Genomic DNA, 13,305 nt, shown 5'->3' on the forward strand with positions numbered 1-13,305 from the left:
CATTCCTCAGAACCCTCAACCATGGCAGAGGGGTAGGGAGGAGTAGGGTAAACAAGGACAGGGATCCAGCTTCCCAGGGACTCAACCTGGAACGCTGCCCTGGCCACCCCTTCCAAGCAGCCAGGGACCTGGGTGTCTGTGGGCCTGACCCTAACGCATCTAGGAAGTGGGTCACAGCAAGTGGGTATTTGCAGCCCTCCACTCCCCACCCTACCCCAGCGCTGGCCAAGGAGACACTAAACGGGCTGGTGACGTGGTGATGGGGCTTCAGGTCCCAGCAACAGTTGCCTGCGCAGAAGGCCCTCCACCGAACAGGTTTGCAAAGGAAGGCAAACCTTGCTCCAAGCTCAGCCTTGGTATAGACTGGCTTCCCCCATCTGCACCTCGGTGTCCCCACTCACACAAAGCAAAGGTGGGGAAAGCGGAATATCATTCAGGGATAAAAAGAAATGAGCTATCAAGTTACTGAAAGACACGGAGGAACCTTAAGGGCATATTGCTAAGCAAAAGCCAATCCAAGAAGGCTACACACATACTGTATGATCACGACCACACACCATTCTGGAAAAGGCAGCACTGAGGGATATGTGGAGTGTGGGGCGGGGGGGTTAGGGCAGTGGGACTATTCTGTGTAATTCTGTAATAGTGGAGAGAAGACAACCACCTGTCAAAACCCATAGAAAGCACAAAGAATGAACCCCAATATAAACTAGGGACTTGAGTTAATAATAACGTATCACCACTGGCTCACCAACATAAAAATTACGTCGCACCAGTGCAAAATGTCAATAATAGGAGTAAGCAGGGGAGAAGGGAAGAAACTCTGTACTTTCTGCTCAATTTTTCTGTAACACAGAAACTGCTCAAAAAAAAATAAAATAGAGGGGCACCTGGGTGGCTCAGTGGGTTGAGCATTTGACTCTTGGTTTCGGATCAGGTCATGATCTTACGGTTCATGAGTTTGAGCCCCGCATCAGGCTCTGAACTGACAACACAAAGCCTGCTTGGGATTCTCTTTCTCCCTCTCTTTCTCTGGCCCTCCTCTACTCTCTCTCTCTCAAAATAAATAAATAAACTTAAAAAATATTTTAATAGGGGTGACTGGGTGGCTCGGTCGGTTAAGTAGCCGGCTTCGGTTCAGGTCATGATCTCATGGTTCATGGGTTCGAGCCCCGCATGGGGCTTTGTGCTGACAGCTAGCTCAGAGCCTGGAGCCTGCTTGGATTCTGTGTCTCCCTCTCTCTCTGACCCTGCCCTGCTCATGCTCTCTCTGTCTGTCTCAAAAATAAATAAAACATTAAAAAAAAATTTTAAAAAGCATACGGTAAAAAAAATGTTTTAATAATAATATAAATAAAAGAATGGGAATGGGTAGGCTATTAATTTTTTTTTAGTATATTTATTTATTTTGAGAGAGAGAGAGTGACCAAGCGGAGGAGAGGCAGAGAAGGGGAGAGAGAGGGAGGGAGGGAGGGAAGGAGAGAGGGAGGGAGGGAGGGAGGGAGAGAGAGAGAGAGAGAGAGAAATTCCAAGCAAGCTTTGCACTGTCAGTGCGGAGCCCAACACAGCGGAGCTCAAACTCTCAGAAACCATAAGATCATACCCTGAGCCAAAATCGAGTCAGACCCTTAACCAACTGAGTCACCCAGGCGTCCCCTCCCTTTTTTTTTTTTTTTTTTAAGATAAGGAGAGTAAGACTTGCACTTTTTTCTGCTGGGGGCCTTTCTTCAGGATTCGAAATTAAAGCAAAGGTCACGAAAGTTTCAGAGAGGCAAAAGTACCGAACCAAACTAGCTGACTTCACCTTAAATAGGCCTGTCCTATGAAAATTCAGATTGGGGCGCCTGGGTGGCTCAGTCAGTTCAGTGTCCAACTCTGGCGCCGGTCATGATCTCATGGCTCGTGAGTTTGAGCCTTGTGTTGGGCCCTGTGCTGACAGCTCAAAGTCTGGAACCTGGTTCAGATTCTGTCTTTCCATCTCTCTCTCTCTGTCCCTCCCCTGTCACACTCTGTCTCTCTCTCTCTCAAAAATAAATAAACGGAAGGAAGGAAGGAAGGAAGGAAGGAAGGAAGGAAGGAAGGAAGGAAGGAAGGAAGGAGGGAGGGAGGGAGGGAGGGAGGGAAGGAAGGAAGGAAGGAAGGAGGGAGGGAGGGAGGGAGGGAAGGAAGGAAGGAAGGAAGGAATGAAGGAAGGAAAGAAGGAAGGAAGGAAGGAAATTCAGATCTTGACGTACATCCCAGAGCTGGAGAGTCTGCCTAAGAGACTCACCACTGAATCCCATCAAAGAGAGACTCTCCCTGGGCACTGACACAACCAACGTCTTTACAAGACCCCAGTGTGCTACTCAACAAATGCTTGCTTTCCCCAGCCTTGGGTGGGTTTGCCCCCAATCAACTGCTTTGCCAAAGACAGACATGCTGTACCTAGCCCTGCCAGGACCCGAGGGTGTGCCACACTGGGCCCCCAACCAGAACAAGGCACCGAGGGTGAGGGCTCTAGGTGCACACCCTGCCCAGGCAGGAGCTCGCAGAGCTGGGGAACAGCCCTCCAGGGCCCAGAGCATCAGGGAGCCATGGGGAGCCTATAGGGCCACAGAGGTGGCCAGGCAGACAGCCTCAGCAGCTGCAGGAAAACAGGACCCGTCTTCAGCTCTGCCCCACCCTCCACCTACAGGCCTCTGGAAAAGGCCTGCCCCTGGGAAGAATGAAGGCTCTAGCACCCGGACAGTGCCATACAAGAGCAAGGGGCAGGCTGGACTGAACTTGGACAAGAGGCAGGAGACAGCATCCATGCTACCCTTGGTCATCTTTCATAGAAATGTTCTGTCTCAGAGCCACCCCACCGGGCCAGGGACAGAGATGCTGATCACAGCGCTCTGCAAATTCTAATGGCCTGAAGCCCTCAGAACTTAGGCTAAGGTCACCATCACAGAGGACCCAGCCTGATCCAGAAAACTCACTGCACTGATTCTCTCTTGCACCAGCCACACACCTACCCGGTGCCTTACACCTGCAGGTCCAGTAATCATTTCACCTCCCATTCCAGAATACAGTGGTCATCCAGCTTGGAAACGAGGTCATGTAAATTGTTGGTACCCAGACTGGGTACAAGCGTTTGTTGTTCTGGATGGGGCCGGCCCAGAGTGAGCCAGGGGCCAGGAAAAGCCACTCAAAGGAGGTACCTAGCAAACTAAGAAGCCACCTGCACCTCCTATTCAGAAGTATACTCCACAGCAGGTGCTAAGCCAGGAACAGAACTTCAGAGAAGGCCCTGTTCCTTCCTCCCTTCCCCTTCCTAAGTCATTCTGTAGGTGTTTCCCCCGCCTCTATCCCCTCTGGACCCCACCTCTGCCTCTGAAGAAAGGTCAAGGCTCAGGGCACCAAACTCTTCCCTTGCTTTCAGAGTCCTTCACACCCACCATCTTCTTTAAGAGATTCTCTCCTTAAATGAGTTTTCTCCAAAAATTTGTAAATCACACATCTGACAAGAACTTAAATCCAGAATATTAAAGAACTCTCAAAACAGAACCATTAAAAGGAAAAATAGGCAAAGGATTTTGTAGAAATTTCATCAAAGCTGTATAAATGGCAAATTAGGCACCTCAAAAAATGTTCAACATCCTTAGTTATTAAGGAAATGCAAATTAAGACCATGATGAGCTACTACTACACGCCTTTTGTCAAAAAGACAAAAATATAAAGAAAGCCGACAAGACCAAATCTGTTGAGGATACAGAGCAACAGAACTCTCCTGCTTTGCTGATAGAAATGCAAAGGGTATACTTTGGCCCACAGTGTGGCAGTTTCTTAAACCACATATACTTCACCGTGACCCAACAATCCCACTCCTAGGTGTTTATCCAAGAGAAAGGAAAGCTTGTGTTCACACAAAAACTTGCCCACAAATGTTGACAGCAGCTTTATTCAAAACCAACAATGGCTGGAAACAACCAAAAAGTCCTTCTGCCAGTGAATGGATAAACACACTGGGGTGTGTCCATATGATGGAATACTACACAGCAATAAAAAGGAACAAACTATTGATACACACAATGGGATGAATCAAGGCATTATGCTGAGTGAAAGCCACAGACCCAAAAGCTCCACACTGTATGATTATCTATCTGATATTCCTGAAAAGGCACAATGACAGGAGTGGACAGATCCATGTTCTCAGGGGGCAGGCATGGAGGGGGAGTGGAAAGACCAATGGACAGCCTGCAAAGGGTGACAGCGTAAGGGCATCTTTTGGAGGGGATGGAGCCCTTCTGTATCCTGACAGTGCTGAGGAATTCCAAAGCTTTGCATTGCATTTGTCAAAACCCACAGAACCGTACGCCATGAAGAGTAAATTTTGCTGTATGTGAACTTAAAAATAAAATTTTTAAAACTCCTCCTTACTCTGCCCAGAGAACCTGGCTCAAATCCACCTCATTCATAAAGCTCCACTATCTCCATTCCTCTATTTATTTCATGACCATAACCCTGAAATCATTACTTTTCCTGTTCTCTCACCTATATTTCTCCCTCCCTCTCTCTCTTTCTCTCTCACACACACACACACACACACACACACACACACACACACTGAGCCACTAACCACATGTGGTCATTCAGCACTTAAAGAGCAGCTAGTCCAAACTGAGATGTGCTATTAAGTGTAAAATGCACACTGGAATCCAAACACTTTGTATGAAAAAATGTAAACTATCTCATTAATATTTTTTCACTATTGATGCCACATTTAAATATTTTAGACACAGTTGTTTAAATTAAAATTTTTTTAAATATTTTTGAGAGAGAGAGAGACACAGAGTCTAAGGCAGGCTCCAGGCCCTGAGCTGTGAGCACAGAGCCCGACGTGGGGCTAGAAGCCACGCCCCGTAAGATCATGACCTGAGCCAAAGTCGGACACTTAACCGACTGAGCCACCCAGGTGCCCCTAGACACAGCTGTTTAATAAAATATCATTACAATTCATTTTACTAATTTCCTTTTACTTTGTAAAAGTGGCTCCAAGAGAACATAAAATTATGTATCTGGCTTACATTTTATTTCTAGTAGGCAGGACAGGTCTAGAGTCTGTGCTTATGGCCACTACCCCACGCTGTGCTCATCTTTCCCCTGCCCCAGCCTCAGGGGTGCAGCCTGTCCCTAACACCTGCTTATTCAGCTTGTCCAAAGGTGATGGGGAGCCAGGCCATAACTCCCATTCTGTCTCCTGCAAGTGCTGGGACTTCCCCTTCCTACCCCACATCTCTCAACCTTGCTTCCAGCTCTGGAGATAGCTTATCTTTACGAATCCCAGAAGATCAAGGTGGGAAAATACCTCCCTCGTGCCTAGAGCCATCCCCACCTGCTGCATGCAGAGAAACTGAGGCTCAGGGCCATGAGGAGGAAGCAGAAGCCCCAGAGGTCATCTGGTGCAATCTCCCACCCACTGCAGAAGCCTCCTCCAAAGCAGCCCCAGCAAGTTCTACTTGCATCGTTCTGTATCATGAAATTCTACATAGGTCTATGTAGTACTACAGAGTGAAACCGACTTCAGATCCCTTGGCCCTGATCTGCTATTGCTACAAAGAGGGACTGCCTTCTGGCAATGAGAAATGACAGCACCCTGAGGACTGCAGGTTTCCAACCCCCTCTACTAAGACACAATATCTGCAAGCTGAATACTGAATAGGTCAGAGTGTACCAACCCTCCAAACCAGACATAGCTCTCAGTGTGGCCAGAGCACCACAGAGCCTAGCAGCCTAAGGTTTTCCTTGATGCAGACCCCACCACCCCACTAGCCCACACAGGCTCAGGGTCTAACGGGGTGATAGGAAGAGTCAGGGAAGAACTGGATTCAAACTCCAACCCCAGCATTAATCTCTGGGTAACTTTTCTCCTTCTTTGTAAAGCAAAGGTTAAAAAACAAAACAAGGGGCACCTGGGTGGCTCAGTCCTTTATAGGTCTGACTCTTGATTTCTGCCTAAGTCAGCATCTGACAGTTCATGAGTTTGAGCCCACCCCAGGCTCCAAGCTAACTGTGCAGAGTCTGCCTGCGATTCTCCTTCTCTCTGCCCCTCCCCTGCACTCTCTCAATCTCTCTCTAAAAAAAAAATAAACATTAAAAAAAAAAAAGAGGCGCTTGGGTAGCTCAGTCAGTTAAGTACTGGACTTCAGCTTAGGTCATCATCTCACGTCTCAGGAGTTCAGGCCTCACACTGAACTCTGTGTTGACAGCTCAGAGCCTGGAGCCTGCTCCAGATTCTGTGTTTCCCCCTCTCTCTCTGCCCCTCCCCTGCTCACACTCTGTGTGTGTCTCTCAAAAATAAATAAACATTAAAAATAATAATAATGGGGCATCTGGTTGGCCCAGTCAGTAGAGCCTGTGATTCTTGATCTTGGTGTTGTGAGTTCGAGCCTCATGTTGAGTGTATAGTTTGCTTAAAAATAAAAATTAAAGCAGCAACTCAGTGGCTCAGTCGGTTAAGTGTACAACGACTTCGTCTCAGGTCATGAACTGCAGTTGGTGAGTTCAAGCCCTGCATCAGGCTCTGTACTGACAGCTCAGAGCCTGAAGCCTACTTTGGATTCTGTGTCTCCCTCTCTCTCTGTTCCTCCCCAGCTCACATTCTGTCCTTCTCTCTGTCAAAAATAAATAAAGATTTAAAAAATGTTTTAAAAATAAAAATTTTAAAAATTAAAAAAAAAAAAATCAGCAAGCCCCATCTCACAAAGCTGCCAAGAAAATTAAATGAAGTGATGTAGGCGGAAATGTCTAGAATAAAGTTTGGCACCTAGTAGGAACTTAAATAAATGCTCATTTCCTAGGGCACCTGAGTGGCTCAGTTGGTTAAGTGTCTGACTTCATCTCAGGTCATGATCCATGGTTCATGGGTTCAAGCCCCGAGTCAGGCTCTGTGCTGACAGCTCAGAGCCTGGAGCCTGCTTCAGATTCTGTATCTCCATCTCTCTCTGCCCCTCCCCCGCTCATGCTCTCTTTCAAAAATAAACATTTTAAAATGTTTTAATAAATAAAATAAATGCTCATTTCCCTTCCCCTGCTTCATCAACCAAAATTCCAAGTTTTTTCCCACAAGAATTGACAGTAAGTTCCTACTCTATACATATATAATTGATGCTGTAAACTTAAATGCAGGATTTTACATTTATGTCTATTAGAATTCATCTTGCGATAAGTAAATGTGTTTAACATCCTCAATGTCAAGTAATTTTTAATGGCCAAAAATTGAACACAATTTTTTAAAATATTAGGGAGTGTATTCCTATGAGATAATATTATCCAGATCCTTACAATTACGGCTTTAAATTGTTTTTTTATATGTTTTTTATTTATTTTTGAGAGACAGAGAGAGACAGCGTGAGCAGGGAGGGTCAGAGAGAGAGGGAGACACAGAATCTGAAACAGGCTCTAGGCTCTGAGCTAGCTGTCAGCACAGAGCCCAACATGGGGCTCGAACCCACAAACCGTGAGATCATGACCTGAGCCGAAGCCGGACGCTCAACCGACTGAGCCATCCAGGCACCTCTAAATTGTTTTTTATGATAGGGAATATTACTCACTATATAGTATTCAGTAGGAAAAGAATCAGGATAGAGTATAATTACAATTATGTTAAAATACACAGATTTATTTGCATAAATGCAAATTTGAAGGGATATATACCAAAATATTAACTGTGCTCAGCCCTGAGTTGTGACATCATGTACCATTTTTTCTTGTTTAATTTACAGAAGTTTTCTACAATGAGTATGTATTAATTTTAACAGAACAGAGCACCTGGGTGGCTCAGTCAGTTAAGTGTCCAACGTCGGCTCACATCATGATCCCACACCTCGCATCATGATCTCACAGCTCGCAGGTTCAAGCCCCATGTGGGGCTCTGTGCTGACAGTTCGGAGCCTGGAGCCTATTTCATATTTAATATTCTGTGTCTCCCTCTCTCTCTCTGCTCCTCCCCGACTCATGCTCTGTATCTCTGTATTTCTCTCTCTCTTAAAATAAACAGTAAAAAAAATTTTTAACAGAAAAAACATGGTTTTTCATTTCATATTTCTGCTTAATCTCAGCATGTAGTTAATTAAGATGACTTTGAATCCTGGTTCTGTCACCCAATACACTTGCTATCCTAGACACGGCAGAACTGATAGAGGACAAAACCAAAACAAGAGCTCTGTGGCATATCGCTAGAGACCGCCCAGCCCCACAGTGACAGCTCAGTATGAGGAGCCCAGGCAGCTTTTCAACCAGTTACAAGTTCATCTTACTGTTGCATCAACCAGATCCTATTTATTTCTCTTGAACCCACGAAACATCATTAGACACAAAGTCCTTACTACACATTCTTCCACCTAAACTAGATGATTTTTTCTTAGACTTGGTACTGTAGGTAACCCATGTGAGCTAGTAATTATCTCAACGTTGTTTCTGAAGTTCCCACATCAATAAGAAGCTTACCAGCCTGCCATTTCCAGGGTCCCCATCTTGCCCCACAGAAGACATAAAACAGGACAGCATTTACTATGTTGCTACCCTTACCTCCCACTCCCATTTGTCAGGGCTCCTCCCAGCTCCTAGAGTGATTCTGTGGTCACTCCTGCAGCCGCTATCAGGACCCCAAAACCTGATCTGTAAGAACCTAGCCACCTGAACTCACAAAAGGCAACTCAGTGCAGGCTCTCACTTCTCCCAAAGCTTGCCTCAGCCCTCTCGCCAAGTCCGTTCTTCCTTTAAGAGATAAAGGCAAGATAAGTGTGTTCTGCCTCCAAGAACATTCCACCACCTGCTTCAAGCAGGCATCTCCCCCTGCCTGTCCTGGTTGTCCTCTTGCTCCGAAGATGGCTAAAAAAAATCCCTTTATGTTGTCCAGCTGACCCATGCCTGTTGCCTCCCCATCCGGAGCTCTGCCTACTGAACAAATTGCCTCCCTCGTCAACTATTACTCAAGGCTCAAAGCCAAGATGGAGACCAGCCAGGAAGAAACAAAACTAGCCTTTTATCTGAGCCAGGACAATTCACACAGACCTCTCAAGGGCTTGAAGGGAAGGGGAATTCATGGTCTGGCAGGGGTCGGCTTGGCATGAGCTAAAGCTGGCAGACACCACAATACCTTTGCTGGTAAGACACAAAGCAGAGGGCTCCATCAAATAATTGGCTCTAAGCAGCTCAGGTTTCGCTCTGAGTCAAGGGCCCCCTTGGAAGGAGAGGCCCACCCTATGTGTCACCGGCCCTACCCAGTGCCCTCTGCACTGCCCCCAACACCCTCCTTTCCTTTCGGCCGGATATGCAACCCCATCCTGCTGGAGGGTCACCCTGCCTTAGCACAGCTCCTATTTCCTGCCTCTGGTGACTCCTCTGAAGTCTATTGTTCCCATGAAGTTTGGGTCAAAGGAAGCTGGGTCCCCACCCATGGGGACCCGCCTACCTGAGCACCGCTAGGGAGCTGGCCCACGCTACAGGGAGCCAGAGCCCATCCTCCGGCCTTTCCAGGGGCCTGTATTACAGACAAAAGGACATGGTACCTATCTTAGGGACTGGAGTTCCAGTGGAACTGTTTCCAAAGATGCAGTTGCTAGCAGTTGAAGGCCCCAGAACCATATCACCCAGGAGGTGGCTCGAATCTCCCTAATAGCTAAATGGAAAAACCAAAAGCAGGGGAAGAACTGTCGTTTCAGAAGAGGTCAGGCAAGGCTCCAGAGTTGGAGACAGCGCTGCCCAGTGACAAAGCCCTGCCCCCACCTCCACCTGGGCCCCTGAACTGGTTAAGGCCCGGGGGGGGGGGGGGGGGGGGGGGGGGGGGGGGGGGGGGGGGGGCAGGAGAGCAGCTGTTCAGCTCCAATTTCAGAGCTTTAAAGGGAGCTGTCCTCCGAACCCTTGCCAACAAAGGGTCATGGGGGGCAAAGCAAGACAGGCAAGGTAATGCCACGCTCACAGCCCTCAAGTTCCCACCGCCCCCAGACTGACCTCAACTACAGGAAAGGCAATGGAGCAGAGCTGGTGACCCATGTCCTCCACTTCCACCGAGAAGAGGAGAGGAGCCACAGATTAGGCAACAGGTATTGCTCTGTGACAGTCACCAGTACAAGACTCCAGAATGGACGCTGAGAGAGGGAGGTTGCGACACCTGCATCCTAGGAGATCCAAAACGATAAGAGGACCCTTCTCCACCTGGCTGAGTAAGGTAGGGACCAGAGAGGAAAAAGGAGGGTGCATTAAAGACCCCTTGAGGACCCCTTCTAAAGTTGGCATTCTCAGATTCCACAGTTCTGTGCTTTCTGCTGGGTAGGAGGGGAGAATTTCTGCCTCCTATCTGAGCCACAGGATGGGAGGCATTGCCAAGCCAGAGTTCCAGCCTCCACACCTATTAGAGGAAGGTGGCCAGGGGGTCTGAGCATTGCGATCCATAGGGTAGGAGACAGAATGCAAAGTGCAAACAGAATGGACTCGGAGTCCCATCTCTGTGACTCACTGGTTGTGCAATCTTAAGCAAGTTACTGTCCCACTAGGGGCCTCAGTTTCCCCATCTTTAAAATGAGGGAGTTAGAGGCTAATGTTAGAGTGTCTAATAACGTTCAGCAGATTCACCCTGAGGTCAAGGCAAAACTGGAATTAGAACAAAGGTATTGGAGGCATGTATGAGTGGCTCAGTCAGTTTAAGCACCTGACTTCGGCTCAGGTCATGATCTCATAGTTCATGAGTTTGAGCCCCGCATCGGGCTCTGTGCTGACAGCTTGGAGCCTGAAGCCTGCTTCGGATTCTGTGTGTGTATCTCTCTCTGCCCCTCCCTCGTTTATGCTCTGTCTCTATCTCTCAAAAATAAAGATTAAAAAAAAAAAAAAGAACAGGGGCTCCTGGGTGGCTCAGTCAGTTAAGCGTCCGATTTCGGCTCAGGTCATGATCTCGTGTTCATGAGTTCGAGCCCCACGACAGGCTCTGGGCTGACAGCTGAGGCCTGGAGCCTGCTTCAGATTCTGTGTCTCCTCTCTCTGCCCGTCCCCTGCTCACGTTCTGTCTCTCTGTCTCTCAAAAATAAATAAACATTAAAAAAAAAAGGACAAAGGTGTTGGAGACCCTGTGCTCCTGTGACAAAGCCCTGCCCCCACCTCCACCTGGGCCACCAGCTACCTTGGTTCCTAAGGATGACGAACATCATGCAGGGCCTGGCCTATGGTATAGGCTCAGTTCATGTTTGCTAAGTAAACACAAATGAACAGCACAGGGTTTGTCAGAGTATTCAGAGAAGTTCTTAGAAAAAAAGAGACTCCATGTTGAAATAAGCTTAGGAAACACTGGCAACCAAGTTTGGAATGTGCCACACACGGTGCTAGATACTTGACAAACAACGAATTTTCACAACAAACGTTTTGGATAGATCTTAACACCCCCCTCCCATATCACTCATCAGGAAACTAAGCCTGAGGGCCTTAACAGTTGTAAGTGACTGTCAGGATTTGTACCCAGGTATGTCTGGCCCCAACTCTGTACCTTTTCCATTCCATCAAGGCTGCCTTTAGACCCGACACCCTCAAAGCCCCAATCACACAGCTGGTCGGGAGAGGGGGTGAGGTGGCTCCCACCAGAACATCTGCATCCTCAGGGTGCATGGAGAAGCAGCGACCAGCCCCCACCCCTCTGAGAGGATCTTGTTCCTGCCTTCCAAGTTGTCCTCAACATTAGGCCCCCCCATCACCCTGTTGTACGAATGAAGAAAGAACTCTGATTCTAGGTCTGCCAGTGTCCACCTCCCAACGCCATCACATGCTATGTCACTTCTGCCAATCTCCTGGACATCTGTGGCTCCCTCCCCACCCAGCTCCTGCCTCTAAGATATTTCAAATGGAAAACCCCAACTGGAGAGCGGGTTGGGAAAGCAAAGCAGAAAGGAAGGGGTGAGCAAACTGAGACACCCAGAAGGGTCTTCCCACAGGTCAACTAGTAAGTCAGAGGCAGCCCCTCCCTCCCAGGCTGGCACCAAACCATGCATCCAGTTACCCCTTTCCCTTCCCACAGCGAAGTGCAGGGTGGTCTAGCAAGTTGTAAAAAATTAGGATTCTTCCATGGCTCCAAGGAGAGCTGGACCAGCAGAAAGTAGTTCAGGCTGGTATACATCCACTCTTCTTTGTCCTTGGGGCCAACCTGAAAAGCACTGGCTCCACACCTCTCAAGATTCAAAAGGGTTTCCTCTACCTGGGGTTGGAAGGTGGGGGATCCGCCCCCACAAACACCCCCAGTTCGATCAACAACCTGTCCCATCAGGAAAGACCAAGATCTCCACTCCCTCTAGCCTTCTACCAGCTTGCTCTCTGAAGTGTTTCAGGCAAGAACAGCACCCAGTCTCCCTCAGAGAGCGGGCGGTCTGGAAGAGGCAGGTGTGCACAGCTTCCTTCCGGCTCTGCCCAGTCCAGGGCGCATGCAGCCCACGGACCGCACTCCCAAGCACCACGGTCAAATTTTCCCTACACACCTCACCAGAGACCAGCTCTCTTGCCCACTGCCATGCAGGGAGAGATAGGACAGTCATGCCCAGAGCCAACATCCTCGCAGAGAAATACACAGAGACTTGGCATTGCACAAGGGCTCAGACACACACAGACATCCAGATAGGCAGCACGGCTGGCCCTCAAGTGGAAATACACTCAGGTTCAACACAAACAAATACGCCTACTGGCAGCCAAGGTGAGTCACACGTGAACAGATATCACCCTCACCTACACCCAAACCTGGGGAGACGGGGCAGTCAGGCGGTCACACGAAATCATCAGACAACCACCGTGCCCGGAATCCCCTCTACACACGTGTGCACGAAGGCTGTGTCCCTGGCAAACGTGCGCTTCTGGGAGTTCTCCTCCCTGGAGCTGGTCCCCACCACGCAATACAACAGGCTTCTCAAGTCCCGGGGAGCCGGGGACCCCGCGGGGGCTCTGCACTTTCGCAAAGCCTCAGCACTGAAACCCGCCAATACACTACCTCCAGGGCTCGCTCTTCCAAGTCGGAAAAGGGCCCGGCAGAAAAGAGGCATGGGTGCTGGGTCTCTCCGACCGCCGCTGCTCTCGGTTCTGCTTCTGGGCCTTTCGGCTTCTGGGACCCCTTTCCCGCGAGCCCCGCGCATCCGCCCCGGCCCGGCCCGAGGTCCGCACCGCCTCCACGTGCCGGGGGAGCTCCTCACGCACCGCCGGACGCGGCCCCCGGGCGAGGTCCTGGAGTCCCCGCGCCGAGCCGCAGCCTTACCGGTCCCAGAGTGCGGGGACGGGGGGCGGAGGCGCTACGCTGGCTCCACGGGCTCAGCCGCGCGC

At 49.1% G+C, this 13,305-nt stretch overlaps 1 protein-coding gene across 2 annotated transcripts in view; it reads right to left on the reverse strand.

The window, feature by feature from the left end:
- The window catches only part of TEAD4 (TEA domain transcription factor 4), a 62,124-nt gene extending 48,909 nt beyond the window's left edge, over window positions 1–13,215 (reverse strand). Inside the window, exon 1 of one of the 2 annotated variants that reach the window (XM_029955184.1) lies at window positions 12,980–13,215. In XM_029955184.1, coding sequence (XP_029811044.1) covers window positions 12,980–13,121 — 142 coding nt within the window. In that variant the 5' untranslated portion in view covers window positions 13,122–13,215. The remainder of the gene's footprint in view (window positions 1–12,979) is intronic. The other variant, XM_029955186.1, reaches the window with a different exon arrangement.
- Between the last annotated feature and the right edge of the window lie 90 nt (window positions 13,216–13,305).

The sequence above is a fragment of the Suricata suricatta genome, chromosome 10, assembly GCF_006229205.1.
Source record: "Suricata suricatta isolate VVHF042 chromosome 10, meerkat_22Aug2017_6uvM2_HiC, whole genome shotgun sequence".
Classification (NCBI taxonomy): Eukaryota; Metazoa; Chordata; class Mammalia; order Carnivora; family Herpestidae; genus Suricata; species Suricata suricatta.